The sequence below is a fragment of the Hypanus sabinus genome, chromosome 17, assembly GCF_030144855.1.
Source record: "Hypanus sabinus isolate sHypSab1 chromosome 17, sHypSab1.hap1, whole genome shotgun sequence".
Classification (NCBI taxonomy): Eukaryota; Metazoa; Chordata; class Chondrichthyes; order Myliobatiformes; family Dasyatidae; genus Hypanus; species Hypanus sabinus.
This window is the reverse complement of record NC_082722.1, coordinates 76964360-76981843: the sequence shown is the minus strand read 5'-3', so window position 1 is coordinate 76981843 and position 17484 is coordinate 76964360. Positions and strand designations below refer to the sequence as shown.

The window sequence follows — 17484 nt, the reverse complement described above, 5'->3', positions numbered from 1 at the left end:
TAAACTAGTGTGAAGTTTTTGCACTTTCCAGAAAATAGTTTTTGGAAAAGACAAGTTTGCTGGGTGGGAAGCATCTGCAATGATTATTCCTGCCCATATTTCTGGACTCATACAAGCCCTACAATGATGGTAGACTACAGCCAATGACTTTATCATTTAACAATGTAATAAATTACAGGCTAGAATTTAAGTCAAGGTTTAAGTGATTTATATCTGGAAAGATGTGCTTACAGGAGGCAGAGGAGTGGCTACGGGATTGCTTTGAGTCAGTGGGCTGGGCTATGCTCAAGGACCCATCAGAAGAGCTGAATGAGTTCATCATGGTTGTTACACTTTCTAAAACTAGTCGTAGACGAGTGTGACTCCTACAAGGTCAGTCTGAGTCTTCCACAACCAGAAGCCTTGGATGAACCATGAGATCAGCACTCTGCTGAGGGCTAGATTAGAGGCATTCAGGTCTGGTGACCGAGTGAGATCGAAGAAGTCCAGGTATAATCTCCGGAAAGCCATCTCATGGACAAAGTGGGAATTCCAGACTAAACTTGTACAAACGAAGAACTCTTCGCAGGACTTGAATGCTATTACCTCTTACAAAGTGAAACCAAGCGACATAGGTGACAACAGGGCTTCAGTTACAGGTGAGCTCAATGCCTTCGAGGCTCACTCTGACCATTAAAACATGAAAGGACCTTCACAGACTCCCACAGCTCCTAGTGACTGCATCCTTCAGGAGAGTGACCCCACAAAAAACATCTGGCTTAGATTGGGTAGCTGGCTGAGTACAAAAGGCCTGTGCTGTTCGATTAGCTGGTGTGTTTACCAATATCCTTAACCTCTCACTTCAGAGGTCTGAGATACCCAATTGCTTAAAGCAGGCTTCAATCATACCTAAGAAGAACATGGTAACCCACTATCGTCCAGCAGCACTTACTGTACTTCCATTGTGATGATGTGTTTTGAGAGGCTGGTAATGAAACACATCAACTATTACTTGACAAATGACTTGGATCTGCCTAACGATATAACCGGTTCACTTCTGGACAACACACACCAAGATGCTCTTCATTGACTATAGCTCGACATCCAATACTATCATCCCCTCAAAACTAGTTAATAAGTTCCAAGACCCTGGCCTGTATACCTCCTCGTACAATTTGACCCTTGATTTCTTCACTTGCAGACCTCAGCAGTTCAGATTGGCAACAACATCTCCTCTACGATCTCCATCAGCACTGGTGCACCACAAGGCTATGTGCATACCTCCTGCTCTATGGTCTTTGACTGCATGGCTAAGCACTTCTCCAATGCTATATTTACGTTTGTTGATAACAACTGTCACGAGCTGAATCAAAGGTGATGACAAATCAGCATATACAAGGGAGACTGAAAATCTGGTTGAATGGCGTCACAACAACCACCTCTCACCCAAATGAGAGGCCAAGGAGATGATTATTGAGTTTGGGGGAGGATGTGTGCTGGAGAGTATATTGATTGGGTGCATCACAGCCTGGTATGGAAAATCCTACAATAAATAACGGATACGGCACAGTCCATCATGGGCAACGCTCTCCCTACCATTGAGCACATCCATAGAAAATGCTGTTGCAGGAAAGCAGCATCCAACATCAGGGACCCCACCACTCATGTCATGCTCTTTTCTTGCTGCTGCCATCAGGAGGAAGGTACAGGAGCCTCACAACTCACAGCACCAGGTTCAGGAACAGCTATTACCCCTCAAACTGGCTCTTGAACCAGTGGGGATCATTTCACTACACTTTCCCTATCATTGCAATGTTCCCACAACCTATGGACTCTATTTCAAGAACTCTTCATCTCATGTTCTCGATATTTATTGCTTATTTATTTATTATTATTATTTCTTTTTTCTTTTGTATTTGCACAGTTTGTTGTCTTTTGCACATTGGTTGTTTGTCTGCCCCGTTGGGAATGGTCTTTCATTGATTCTATTATGGTTGTTGGACTTACTGAGTATACCTGCACGGAAGTGAGCCTCAGGATTGTATATGGTGACATATATGCACTTTGATAATAAATTGACTTCGGGCTGAATAGTAGATGTCCAGGATTGAGTTACAGGGTGGGATTTAAGTAAGAGGCTGTGTATCTACCAAATGTGGATGAAATCTTTGTATGCCCTTTATCAAACACAATAATAAATAGTTAGCACAATACAATGCAAGTGATTAGAATCAGGCCACTCTTTATAAGGAGTTTCTGTGTTCTCCCATGGCTGGCTATCTTCCAAGTGGTCTGATTCATTGCACTTTCCAAAGACATATGGGTTAGGTTGTGGGCACGCTAGGTTGGCACTGGAGGAATGGCAACACCTGCGACCTACCCCGGCATATCCTCGGATTCGGTTGGTCTTTGACACAAGTAGCATGTTTCACTGCAGGTTTCTATAGGAATGTGACAAACAAAGGTCATCTCTATGTTTCTATGTCTTTTATTTATAATTGGTGGCATTATGGTGCAGTGAGTAAAGTCACTATCTCACAGTGTCGGAAAGCTGGGCTTCATCCTGATCCCCGGTACAGTCCTGTCTGTGACCGAATCAATTGCTCCCGTTTCTTCCCACATCTCACGCCAGTATATTAATGAGGTCCCTGTAAAATCTGCCCCCCCCCGTGTGTACATGAGTGATACAATTGGGAGGAGTGTGGCGTGGCAATTACGTGGAGAGTTTCTTAAAACATGACTAAATGTAGGAATAATGTAAATGGTAACTCGGTAGTGGTGTGTGGTGTACACTTTGGTAAGGGGCCTGGATCAAGTGGACGGGGTGCGGGGGGGGGACCATTAGGAGGAAAGTTTAGAGAAGGTGTCAGAGAGTCGGAGACGTATGTAACATGTTGCCAGGGTTGGTTGTGGAGGCAGATATATTAGGGACATTTAGGAAACATAAGATAGGTGAATGAATTGAAGAAAAATGGAGGGCTAGGTAGGAAGGAAGGATTAGATTGATCTTGGACTCAGTTAAAGGTTTTGCACATCATCGTGGCCTGCTCTGAGTAGTACTGTTCTATGCTCCACACTCAGGTACCTCTTGTACCTCAGAAACCGTCTACTGACTGTGTGTTCAGATTCTGCTGCTGTAGCCCATCCACTTCAAAGTTTAACATCTTGTACTCTCAAAGATGCTCTTCTGCACACCACTGTTGTAACATGTCATTATTTAAGTTACTCTCACCTTCCTGTCAGTTTGAACCAGTCTGGCCATTCTCTTCTGACCTCTCTCATTAACAAGGTGTTTTTGAAAGCATCCTGACTCCTGCATCGCTGCCTGGTATGGGAACTGTACTGCACTTCCCTCAATTTCAGGACTCTGCAGAGAGTGGTGTGGACAGACCAGTTCATCTGTAGATGTGAACTTCCCACTATTCAGGATATTTACAAAGACTGGTGTGTAAAAAGGGCCTGAAGGATTATTGGTGACCTGAGTCACCCCAACCGCAAACTGTTCCAGCTGCTACCATCCGGGAAACGGTACCGCAGCGTAAAAGCCAGGCCCAACAGGCTCCAGGGCAGCTTCTTCCACCAGGCCATCAGACTGCTTAATTCATGCTGACGCAACTATATTTCTTTGTTATATTGACTATCATACTGTACATAATATTTATTATAAATTACAAACTTTGTACTATAAATTGCACATTAAGCCAGACGTAATACAAAGATTTTTACTACTCATGTAGATGGAGGATATAAGTAATAAAATCAATTCAATTCAATTCACCCACAGAACTGCCATTCACAGGGTTTTTTTTTATTTTGTACATTCTGTATAATCTCACGTGAAAATCTCGGGAGATCAGCAGTTTCTGAGATACTCAAACCTCCCCTTCTGGCACCAACAAGCATTCCACAGTCAGAGTCACTTAAGAACACATTTTTCCTCATTCTGATGTTTGGTCTGAACAACAGCTGAACTTCTTGACCGTGGTCTTATGCAATGAGTTGTTGCCGTGTGACCAGCTGATTAGATAGTTACATTGATGAGCAGGTGTACAGGTGAACCTAATAATGTGGCCACTGAGTGGACGTTCCAAATGGGTGTTTAATGGTCTGTGTAGATTTGGTTGGCTAAAGGGTCTATATCCATGTTGTACCTCTCTATGGGTCTCATTTCTCTAAATTCTTAACCAAATTCTTGCTGAACAGAACAATGTTCTGAATTGGTGTTTCTTTAATTCTGCTGGCGTTGGAGCTGGCTGTTTAATTCTTAGATTAAACTGTTTAATTTTCTTTGCAGTTTAACAATTACTTACCTGCAAGTAGTTCTTATATACATATAACAGCTTCATTTGTGGTAATACGACATATAGATCTGGAAAGCTCTGGATGGTTCTTTGTACTGCATTTATTTGAATAATAACTTTCACATAGGTTAACTCTTATCTCTAAATTAGAATGGAATTTTTGTTATCTATGGGTATAAGTGGCTGAACACAAAGCAGTGCCACCTTCTTAGTATCTTAGTCCTTAAACCTTTTGCTTTGTTCCATGAACACTTAACAAAACGTCTGTGAAGCATCAAATTTTGTGCCTCCTTCCTGACTTCTGAACAAACCTTGGATAGGGAAAAAAACCTCAGGATCCACTGGTCACAATTGTACAACAACCTTTATTCTGGTGACCATTTAAATTTGAAACTCACAGACTTAAAAAAACATCGGCACAAGTAAGTACACTGTCAACAATACTATTCTTAGTTAACCGTGGAATCGCTATTTCCAGCACTTTGATTAAGCTGAAAAGAGCTCAAACTGCACAGATGTTTGGCTGGATTATTTATCAGAAAATTGAATCATGTGAGTAAGATATACGAGGTCAAAGCCACTCATTTGACATCAAAGGTGCAACACATCACTGTGTAGATTTACTCCCAACAGAGTGTCACCTAGTGAGCATTTAATTCCACCAGCATTGATTGCCTGGCAATATTAACCAGCCAAACTCATTCTTCATAAGTACTGAAGGTACTCTTACATTCTGTTTGAACACTATCTCAAGTTACAGGGCAAGGGATCTAGGACCGAGATGAGGAGCAGTTTCTTCAATAAGAAGAACATAGAACAGTACAATATCATAAAGGCCCTTCAGCCAATGATGTTATGCTGACCTTTCAACCTAAACGAAGTTTAATAAAACACTTTCCTCCCACATGAGCTTTCATCAAAGAGTCTCTTAAATGCTCCTAATCTCCCTGCCTCCATCACCACCCTAGGCAACATGTTCCATTCATTCTGTACAAAAACATTCCTCTGACACCCCCTCCATACCTTACTCCAATCAGCTTAAAATTCTGCTCTCTGTTATTAGCCATTTATGACCTGGGAAAAAGGCGCAGGCTTGGCCGATCTACCTATGCCTCTAATCATCCCCTACACCTCTATCAAGCCACCTCTCATTTTAAAAAGAAAAGCCTTAGCTCGTTCAACCTTTTCTCATAATGCATGTTCTCTAGGTATCCTGGTAATTCTCCTCTGCACCTTCTCTAAAGCTTCCAGATCTTTTCTGTAATGAGGTAAGCAGAAGTGAACACGATACTCCAAGTGTGGTCTAACCACGGTTTTATACAGCTGCAACGTGCTAACGGCTCTCAAACTCAATCCCCCAACTCATGAAGGCCTATCACACCACAAGTCTCTGAACCACTGTATAAAACTTGCATGGTTATTTTGACGTAACAACGGACTTGGATGCGACACTGCTACACCGTCCTTCAAGCAAAGACCTTTTCAAACATAGAGTGGGGTTTTACCTCTAGCGTCCTTACAATTCCATGGCATTGCTACCAAGACAGCAGTAGAGTCGGCTGAGTGCAATTTTCATAGAGATCAGTATGGGAAATATTGCATGTTTTCTAAGCTGGTGCGCAAAATTTTAATTGTAATGGTGAGATTGTGGGTCCATTTAAGACTGGATGTCAATCGTATCCGAATGATCACGCAGTGAATTGATTGGCCCTCCAATGTGCGGAGGGCTCTCTTTTATGGGCGAGGGATTCTGAGTGTGCCTGTCTTTCACCTCGGTGTTCCAGTTCATTTCCCCCACGCTGTAAGTTGCTTTCAGCGCACGCTGTTACTAACAGGACTCAGTCATACTACTCTGTTTATGTTCTTGCTGTGCGTAGTAGGATGGAGCACTGTTTTGCAGGATCACCACACTTGAAAGCAGGCTGTTGTACTGCCGCAGTGAAATTCCAGCATTCAGTAATGCCTTTCACCCCTTTGTTGTGTCAGAATCCCAGTAACAGAGCACTTTGTATCCTCTGTGCATCAGTGGCAAGTATTCAACCAAGAGCCATGTATATATACTGTAGATCATACATTAATGATTTGATGTCAGAACCAGAATTAGAATCAGAATCAAGTTTGTTATCACTGACTTATATTGTGAAATTTGTTGTCTTGTGGCAGCAGTACAGTGCAAGACATAAAATACTATAAATTACAATAAGAAATATATAAAAAATGAATAAGTACTGCAAAAAAAGAGCAAAAAAATGGTGATATCATGTTCATGGACTGTTCATAAATCTATTGCCAGAGAGGAGTAATCAGATCCTGAAATGCTGTGTGTATATCTTCAGGCTCTTGTACCTCCACCCTAATGGTAGTAATGAGAAGAGGGCATGTTCTGGGTGCTAAGGACCCTCTGAGATGGATGCCGCCTCTCTGAGGCATCACCTTTTGAAGATGTTCTCGGTATTGGGGAGGCTAGCGTCCATGATGGAGCTGGTGGAGTTTACAACTTCCTGCAGCTTTTTCCGATCCTGTAGAGTGGCCCCTCCATAACAGGCAGTGATGCAACAAGTCAGATTGCTCTCCCTGGTACGTCTGTGGAAATTTGCTCGAGTCTTTGGTGACATACCAAATCTCCTCATGTCCTTAATGAAAAAGGGCACAATTTGCAGATCAGCAGATGACACAAAAAAGGAGAGAGACTGTGAGGAAATACACACCAGCTTATGATATAGGCAGCAAGATGGTAGATGACATTAGTTATTAAGAAATGCAGTGTGTCATATTTTGGGAGAAAAGAGATAAAAGAGACAAATACGTTATATATGAGAGATTGAGGATGTTTGTATGCTATTCATTGGAAGGGGTTTAACTGGCTGGAAAGGTGGTTATAGAGTCATTGAAAAGGTCAGCATAAGTTTGGCCCATCTAATCCATGCCAACTATTTTAGCTGCCTACTCCCATTGACCTGCACTGAGACTATAGTCCTTCATACACCTACCATCCATGTCCCAGTCCATCCAAACTTCTCTTAAACGTTGAAACCAAACTCACATGCACCACTTGCACTGATAGCTCGTTCCGCACTCTCATGACCCACTGAGTGAAGAAGTTTTCCCTCATGCTCTCCTTAAACTGTTCACCTTTCACCCTTAACCTATGACCTCTAGGTGTAGTCCCACCCAACCTCAGTGGAAAAAGCCTGTATGCATTTACCCTATCTATACCCCTCATAATTTTGTATAAATTTATCAATTGTCCTCTCAGTTTTCTACATTCCGAGGAATAATGTCTAATCTACTCAATCTTTCCATATACAGTAACTTAGGTCATCCAGGTTTGGCAATATTCTTGTAGATTTTCTCTATACACTTTCAACTTTATTTACATCTCTCCTGTAGGTGGGTGACCAAAACTGCACACTCTACTCCAAATTAGGCTTTACTAATATCTTATCCAACTTCAACATAACATCCCATCTTCTGTACTCAATACTTTAATTTATGAAGGCCAATGTGCCAAAAGGTTACAAAGCCTCCAGTATCCTGTGGGTTATAAATCAAGGCATTGAGTACAAGAACAAGGGACTTACAAGAAACCTTAATAAAATATTGGTTGAACCACAGCTGAAATCTTAGGTGCAGCACTTCAGGGAAAATGTTTTTTAAAGATGGTGCAGTAGAGATTTATTGAACTGATTCCAGAGATAAGAGACTTTAGTACAGATCGATTGGAGCAGCTGAGGATGTTCTTCTTGGACCAGTTTTTTCCCTGCCAGAATGTTATTTGGTATTATTAAGTCATACTTGTTCTCTTTGCAGACAACCACATTCACAAATCGCGTGCTCAGGTAGCTATCAGAATCCGCGACATCAACGACAACGCACCGGAACTCACAGAGCCTTATGAGGTGGATATGTGCGAAAATGCAAATTCAGGAAAGGTGGGTGTCTTTGAGTAACCTCTGCCGACATTCCGCAGAATTGTTCCACAGAAAATGCGGGAATGGAGTGAATGAGATAATGGAAAGTTAATGGTTTCTCATGCATGGCCTCTAGGATTGTGGAATATATACAGTATCTCATAATGCTGGAATGCTATAGTGACCATTACTTGTTTACTGCCTATTACGTCAATTTTTGCTGATGTTTAGGGCAGTAATGAAGATCCTCCATCTCTACCTGTATTGAAGAATTCTTCATTGCTGTTTCTGTAATACAATTGTTTTTTGACCAGAGTTATAAGCCCTGAGTTGAACCCCCAAATCTGGAGGACATACTACCTTTTGACCTGTTTGGCATGGTGACTCTACCAAGAGCCAAAGCGCAAGACCCTGACTCTAGCCATCATGGCTCTCTAGGTTATTGAGGCATGCAAGTCTCCAAGCCCTCTGCGTCCTTTTGGAGAAGTGGCCATTAAGAATAGTAGAGGTGTTCAAGGTGACTAGAGGCATAAATTGAGTGGACAGCCAGCATATTTTTTTCCCAGGGTGGAAATGGCTAATACAAGCGGGTATAATTTTTTGGTGATTGGAGGAAAGTATGGTAGGGTAGGGATACAGAATGGTGGGTGCACGGTGTACGCTGCCAGGGCTGGTGACAGAGACACATACATTAAGAGCCCTTAAGAGACAGGCACATATGTGGAAGTAAAATTGAGGGTTATGTAGGAGAATAAGGTTAGATTGATCTTAAAGTAGATTAAAAGCTCAGCACAACACTGAGGGCCTGCACTGTGCCATAATGTGTTCTATGTGCTATGTTAAAAAGGTAAATGTTGTTAATTGTCTTCAGATGGGAACAGCCAACGTCCATTCATTGCAATTAATGAACATAGATTAAATCTTAGCTTTCTCTTCCCTGTTGCAGCTCATTCACACAATTAAGAGCGTAGACAGAGATGAAAATGCCAATGGACCAAAGTTCTCCTTTCGCATGGCACAAAATCAAAATTTTACAATAACATCGATTGGTGGTAAGTGTTCATTGTTTTGTTGTCAGCACTCTGTATAGTTTTGAAAAACATTCTTACTTGTTTCAGAAGATTATCATCCCATCAGAACTTGACGCCAAGTCATGTGAAGCAGTGGTGGTCAAATGATTACAAGCCTACTCAAAAGGATAGGCTTTAAGTTGCTCCATCAGAGGGAGAGGGTTGTAGATACAGCCAGCTCTATCACAGGCACAAGCTTCTCAATCATTGAAGACATCTCCAAGAGGTGAAGTCTCACAAAGGTGGCATCCATCTTTAAGAACCCTCACCATCTTCTCATTACTATCATCAGGAAGGAAATAGAGAAGCCTGAAGACAAACACTCAAATATTTTAGAAACAGCTTCCTCAGGTCTCGGCCCGAAACATCGATTGCTCGTTTCAATGGATGCTGCCCAACCAGCTTGTTTGTACGTGTTGATTCCTCCCCAATGCCAGCAGATTTCTGAACTGTCACCGAACCCATGAACACTACCTCACAATTCCTCTTTCGCACTTATTTATTTGTGTTATTATTGTAATTCTTTTTGTCTTGCACTGTACTGCTGCCACAAAGCATCAAATTTCACAGCACATGTCAGAGATAATAAACATGATTTTGATTCTGGTTCAAAAGAAGCGGACAGCCTCAGTGTTGGTATTCCAGTGTAGGACCATGGAAGCTGAAGATGTTGCTTCTACTGTTGGTTCTAGTGATCGTCTACAAGCTGGAGCAATGTGGAACTGGAGGACCATGGAGATATTGGTGAGCTGTAGACTGGAGGAGATTACAGAGAAGCCGAGGTATCATACCACAGGGTTGGGAATGAAGATGAGTGTTCAGCTGAGTTGCCAGATTAGGAGTCTGTGGGAAAGTAAATATCTTAACTACTTTACCCCACTGAAATACTGTTAGAATATAGAACATAGAACAGTACAGCACAGAACAGGCCATTCAGCCTACAACGTCAAACTTGTAACCTACTCTAAGATCAATCTGACCCTTTCATTTTACATAGCCCTCCATTGTTCTATCATCCCATGTGCCTGTCTAAGAGTTTCTTAAATCTCCCCAGTGTATCTTCCTCTACCCCCACCCCTGGCAGCACATTCCATGCAACCACCACTCTCTGTGTAAAAAAAAACTATCTCTGACCTTCTCCCTATTCTTTCTTCCAATCACCATCAAATTATGTCCCCTTGTACTCTTGGAAACTGATTATTGGAAACACAACCAGATGATAGAAACATAGAAAACCTACAGCATGATGCAGGCCCTTCAGCCCACAATGCTGTGCTGAACATGTACTTACTTTAGAAATTACCTAGGGTTACCCATAATCCTCTATTTTTCTAAGCTCCATTACAATGCTCAGTAATTTCTCACAATGAACAGATGATTTCTGTGTTTGATTGAAAATAATCGAGTACACAGGGGACGCGGAAGACTGAAATCTGAAGCAACAAGCAATCGGCTGGAGGTCGAGCAGCATCTGTGAGGAGAATGATCTGTTGACATTTTGGGTTGAAAATCCACATCATTTGTAATACCTCAACCTGAATCATCATCTTTCGTTTGCCTCACATAGGCTGGTCGACCCACCGAATACCACAAAAAATGTTTGTTCGTCTTGTATAAATATGGGGAAGATGTTGTCCTGATGAAGGGTCTCAGCCCAGAACATCAGCTGTTACTCCTCTCCATGATGTTGCCTGACTTGCCGAATTCCTCCAGCATTTTGTGTGTTGCTTTAGATTTCCACCTTTCGCAGAATCTCATGTGTTCATAAATATTTGGAAAACTTGCTCTGCCTTGAAGCACAAATAAAAATTCCAAGGGTTTTTTTTAATATTACTTGAGGAAACACACTTATTATTCCAAAGGCAACATTTCCAACATCCTTGTTCCTCCTGAGTACTACATACAGGTATACCAACCTTGATCACTACCCCTCCAACACACTCTCTTCATCAGTCCTGATGAAGGGTCTTGGTCCAAAGCATCAGCTTTATTTCTTCTGATTTATGGTGCCTGACCTGCTTTGTTCCTTTAGTAGGTGTCTCTCTACATCTGTCCTCTTACTCCACAAAACCCCTCGGAATCAGAATCAGGTTTAATATCATTGGTGAATGTCATCAAATATGCTACAAAGTTTGTATTTTGTGGCAGCAGTACGATGCAATATATAGTTTAAAAAAACTAAATTACTATATATATATATATATAATTAGTAAAAATGAGAGCAAAAAAGTGAGGTAGTCTACAATAGTTTATTATCCATTCAGAAATCTGATGGCAGAGAAAAAGAAGTTATTCCTGAAATGATGAGTGTGTGCTTCAGGCACCTATAACTCCTCCTCCATGGAAGCAATGGGAAGACAGCATGTCCTGGGTGACCAGGGTCATTAATGATGGAAGCCGCCTTTTTCAGGCATCTCTTTTTGAAGATGTCCTTGATTCTAGGGTACCTAGTGCCCATGTTGAAGCTGGTTGAGTTTACAACTTTCTATAGCTTTTTCCGATCCTGTGAAGCGGTCCCCTCATACAAGACAATAATGCAATCAGTTAGTGTGCTCTCCATGTACATCTGTAGAAATTTGCTGAAAGTCTTTGGTAACGTACCAAGTCCTCAAACTCCAAATGCAATATAGTGCTGTCCCTCCGACCAATTTCTCTCCCCATCTCATCCTCTGCTGTCTTGTCATTCCCTTCAACCTGAGCTATAAGACCGTAAGCCCATAAGAAATAGGAGCAGAATTAGGCTATTTAGCCCATCAAGTTTGATTTGATCCAATTTTCCTGTCAGCCCCAATCTCCTGTTTTCTCCTTGTATTCCTTCATGATGTGATCAAATAAGACTCTGTCAAACTCTGCCTTAAATATACACGAAAACTTGGCTTCCACAGTTGCATGTGGCAAAAAATTCCAAAGATTCACCACTCTCTAGCTGAAGAAATTCCTCTTAAACTCTGTTCTAAAAGGACACCCCTCTAATCTGAGGCTGTGTCCTTTGGTCTTAGACTGTCCAACCATAGCAAATGTCCTCTCCGCCACCATTCACCATTTGATTGTTTTCAATCAGGTCACCCATCATTCTTCTAGATTCTAGTGAATACAGGCCCAGAGCAATCAAACGCTTTTCATTTGACAAGCCATTCAATACTGGAATCATTTTCATGAATCTCACCGGACAGAGATCTCACCTGTCACCTGATCGGGGTACCAAGCAGGTGCTTCACCTTGCCCAAGGGTCAAGGAGGGAAGAAGTGCCTTACTCCTCTTTTGTAGAGACACATCTCCACCCTGTAATCCAAGTAGGTTAATTGGTCATTGTAAATTGTCCTGTGGTTAGGATCATTTTGAATAGGGGGTTGTTTGCTTTGGCTTGAAGGGCCTGAATGGACTATTCTGCCCCATGTCTCTAAATAAAATAACTAAATAAATAAGCCTCTTGAGACCAGAGACATGGTTTATAAATCTCCGAACTAATAATAAACAGAGCAAAGATACCTATGCTTGATGTTCTCAGTGACAAAACAATCAGACTGTTCTGGGGCCTTTCATGATCTCTGTCATGTATGTGTAAAAAAACTGAGTGGAAGGTGTCTAGAGCCTGCTTTGATGTAGGCCAATTAATACAGCACATTGTTTTACACAGACCTGTTGCCGTATCTCTCTACTGGCCCCCCTGCTGTAGGTCAGTATCTGGGCTCTGTAGACTGTTCTGCTTGTTTACAGAGCTGTCTTTTAATTTGAGAACTGAGCAGTCTGTTTAATTTACATTTGAAAAGATTTTTTTGAAGATTGGTGCTTGCTTGTATTAATACACACTCGGCCTCACGACAGCTGAAGGATGTCCCGTGTCTAAAAATACCAGACAGTTGTTTGGTGCAATTTAATCAAAATCAAGTTGATCATCACTGTCTTATAGGATGTGAAATTTGCTGTTTTGAGTGAATGGAGTATTGGTGGGGAGGGGAGGAGGTGTACGTTAGAGGTAGGTTTTTTATATAGAAAATGGTGGGCACCTGTATCAGACTGCCAGGTTGTGGTAGAGGCAGATACTTTAGGGACTTCAAGAAACTCGTAGATAGGCATATGGTGATTGAACAATGGAGAGTTATGTACTGTGTAGGAATGGTTAGTTAGATTGTGGAGTAGGTTATATAGGTTAACGTAACATTGTGGACCGAAGGGCCGGTGCTGTTACGTGTTCTGTGTTCCCTGTGAGTGACCATACCATACATGAAGTATGTTGCAAAACAACAACTGAATTGGGGATAATGAGAACCAAAGAACCTGGTTCAATTTTCTGATCGGCAAGAATTCCAGTGGAAGTGTTAGGGGAGACTTCAAAACATTTGCAAAACAGTTCTATGAGTGAATATTCATTTTGCATTGGACATTCACTTTCCAGGGCCCTAGAGGTTAATTACTAACCTCAGCTTTCTACTATAGCTGCAGTGACCTTTCTAAAGCATCAAAGCTTTTGACGATAAGTTAAGCTTTTAATAACTATACTTTGTTTGGCTTTTTATTGTGAACCAGTGTCCAGTTCTTAACGGCAAAATGTGGGCAGAAGTCTATTAGAAGTTGGAGGCACAGTGAACTGAATCAGACCAAGGTGAAACAATAACAATGCAGAATAAAGTATAAAAGATACCAGGATTGTAGTACATGGAAACGAAAAGGTCCAAGATCATCACAAGGTAGCTAGTGAGGCTAAGAATCGAGTTTATCACACAGAGGGCCCTTCCAAGATAACAGTGGGTTAAGAACCGTCCTTGAGGCTGATGATGCATGCTTTCAGGCTTTTGTATCTTCTGCCCAGTGGGAGAGAGTAGAATCAGAATCAGAAGCAAGTTTAATCTCACTGGCATACGGTGAGATATTGATGTTTGCAATAGTAGTACATTGCAATGCATAATAATAAAGCCTATAAGTTACAATAAGAAATTTACAGACCACTGAGGAAGTCTTAGGTACATATATATAACTAGGATGTGTAAGTTTGCACAGTCTGTATTTGATAATGTGGAGCAGAGAAGAGTTTCTAAATCTAGAGGAAATAAAGGATGTTGGGAATGGTGATGGTGGAGCACCACGGTATGGTACAGGTGGCAGCGTAGGAGTGCTGGGGCATGTGGGTTGGCATGGGTGCTGACACACCCAGCCCGCAGGCAAAGTCATTTGATTCCAAACAATTGGTTTATTGGTAATTACAGAATGACTCTGGTGCTTCCCGCTCCCTCCCCTCTCCCTTCCCCTCTTCCCAACCATGATTCCCCTCTCCTTGCCCCCCTCCCACTCTCAGTACATAATAGAGACCCATTGCAGAATCAGGATTATCATCACTCTTATATGTCATGAAATAAGTTTTTTTTTGCAGCAGTACAGTTCAATACATAAACTTACTACAGAAGGTCTGAGGCACCATAGCTATATATACTGTATGTGCCTAAGTAGTGCAAAAAACATAATGAGGTAGTTTAAAGAGTTTTGTTGTCCATCCAGAAAACTGAAAGCAGTGGGGTATAGAAGCTGTTCCTGAAACACTGAGTGTGTGTCTTCAGGCTCCTGTACAGATAGACCTTCACTAATCCGGCACGACTGGGACCTGCGGTATGCCGGATTAGTGAAAATGCCGAATTACAGAAGGATCCCAATAAGCAATATCTAACCGCCTGATCATATCTTTAAAATATCATGTAGATCAGTACAATTTAGATAATAATGAAACAGAAATATTAAATGAGTAGCAGGTGAAATGTTAATAAAGTAATATACTTTAAAATAAAGGGTAAAATAAAAGGTACAGGTAAATGTACAGGAATTAACTTATACAGAACAGTTGAGCACTTCTGCTTCTAAAGTGAGACATTTAATATACCTTCAGGCAAAGTTACATGTCTGCAAGTGTGGGGTTGTCGGGATCATCAACATCTTCATCTTGAAAAATGAGTGAAGCATCAGGAGCTGGTGCTGAAAGTGGCACAACAGTTCCTTCTAAAATTGACGATGTTGGTGGCAGCACATCCAGGTGAGCAGAAGAAGTCAGGGAAAGGAGGTCTTCTATATGCCACATTTCACGCGACTGCCGGGTGGCTGGGGATTCAGCACTGGGCTCTTCCCTCTTCACTCGCAGTTACTGAGGGAATCCTCGTTAGTTTCTTTTCCTCCGCTTAGTAAATTGCTTAAATTCTACGGGTCGTCACATCTGATCCAAGGTCGTAGGCAGAAGAGAACGGAGTACCGGCCGGACGATGCCAGAGGGTAGTGTGTGACTGCCAGCAGGTGGGCGAGAAGGTGGACTGACCCAGCGTACGCCAGCTCCCCAGCTGCTGGCGGGTGAGACGGGCTGGTACCGGGCGACCACACCACATGCAAGTGATATTAATAAATGCAGGAAAGCAAGCAGGAATTGCCTGTTTGTGCTTACAAGAGTGTGCTAACACGTGAACAGATCTAGCACAACCAAAACAATGCGCAGCAGATTGATATGGTTGCCCGGAAAATTTGAAATTACAGTTGAGTGGAAAATTTGAAATCAGTGCCGGATTATCGAAGGAACCAGGTTACACATAGTCGGATTAGTGAAGGTCGACTGTATCTCCTCTTTGAAGGTAGCAAAGAGGAGGGCGTGTCCTAAGTGAAAGGGGTTTAAATGATGGATGCCGCCTTTTTGAGGCATCACCTTTTTGAAGGATGTTCTCGATGCTGGGGATGCTAATGCCCATGATGAAGCTAGGTGAGCTTGGAACTTTCTGCAACTTTTTCCAATCCTGTGCAGTGCCCCTCCACACCAGACGGTGATGCAGTAGAGAATGTCCATGGTTTATAGTGTCCAACAACTTCCAGGCTATCATTTGCCCTATCAAACTCCTCTTTAATTCGGGTCACCTCTTGACGACTACATCCCCAGGAGAATGCAGGTGGGTCATCCTTCACAGTCCTCGCTAGTCTGTAGCACTCCATTGAGATCAGGAGTTAATAGGATTTTAATGATACTCATTTGGAATTGCCAGCCTTGTGGATATCTGAGAAGGAGATTCTCAATCAATGGGAGACAATCAAGAAAACCGCATTTGGCGTCATAGAGGACGACAGTGCTGAAACAGGCCTTTCAGCCCATCTAGTCCATGCTGACCTTTTATTGTGCCTAGTCCAATGGACCATAGCCCTCCATACCTGTCCCATCCTTGTGGAGGTTAATATGTTCTTGATTAGTAAGGGAGAAAACAGGAGAATGGAGTTAAGAGAGGCAGAAACAATGGGGTGAATAGCCTAAATCTGTTCCTTTGTCTTATGGTCTAATAGGTGGTGAGCAGTGTAGAGTTTCTGAAAAGCCCCTGGAGTAAACCCAGTCAGAATCAAAATCAGGTTTAATATCACCGGCGTGTGTCAGGATGCTGCTCATCAACTATAGCTCAGCTTTTAATAATATCATTCCCACAATCCTGATTGAGAAGTTGTGGAACCTGGGCCTCAATACCTCCCTCTGCAATTGGATCCTCGACTTCCTAACCAGAAGACCACAACCCGTGTGGATTGATGATAACATCTCCTCCTCGCTGAGATCAACACTGGTGCACCTCAGGAATGTGTGCTTAGCCCTCTGCTCTACTCTCTCTATACCCATGACTGTGCGGCTAGGCATAGCTCAAATACCATCTATAAATTTGCTGATGATACAACCATTGTTGGTAGAATCTCAGGTGGTGACAAGAGGGCGTACAGGAGTGAGATATGCCAACTAGTGGAGTGGTGCCACAGCAACAGCATCAGTAAGACGAAAGAGCTGATTGTGAACTTCAGGAAGGGTAAGATGAAGGAACACATACCAATCCTCATAGAGGGATCAGAAGTGGAGAGAGTGAGCAGTTTTAAGTTCCTGGGTGTCAAGACCTCTGAGGATCTAACCTGGTCCCAACATATTGATGCATTTATAAAAAAAGGCAAGGCAGTGGCTATACTTGATTAGGAGTTTGAAGAGATTTGGTGTATCAACAAATACACTCAAAATCTTCTATAGATGTACTGTGGAGAGCATTCTGACAGGCTGCATCACTGTGGTATGGAGGGGGCCACTGCAAAGGACAGAAAGAAGCTGCGAAGGGTTGTAAATTTAGTCAGCTGCATCTTGGGTACTAGCCTACAAAGTACCCAGGACATCTTCAGGGAGCGGTGTCTCAGAAGGCAGCGTCCATTATTAAGGACCTCCAGCACCCAGGGCATGACCTTTTC

The 17484-nt window shown here is 42.3% G+C and overlaps 1 protein-coding gene across 3 annotated transcripts in view; it reads left to right on the top strand.

Moving 5' to 3' along the window:
- LOC132407041 (cadherin-11-like) overlaps window positions 1-17484 on the top strand; it is a 251172-nt gene that overhangs the window by 208244 nt on the left and 25444 nt on the right. For all 3 annotated transcript variants that reach the window (XM_059993281.1, XM_059993279.1, XM_059993280.1), the window contains 2 exons: window positions 8091-8212; window positions 9138-9243. In XM_059993281.1, coding sequence (XP_059849264.1) covers window positions 8091-8212; window positions 9138-9243 — 228 coding nt within the window. The remainder of the gene's footprint in view (window positions 1-8090; window positions 8213-9137; window positions 9244-17484) is intronic.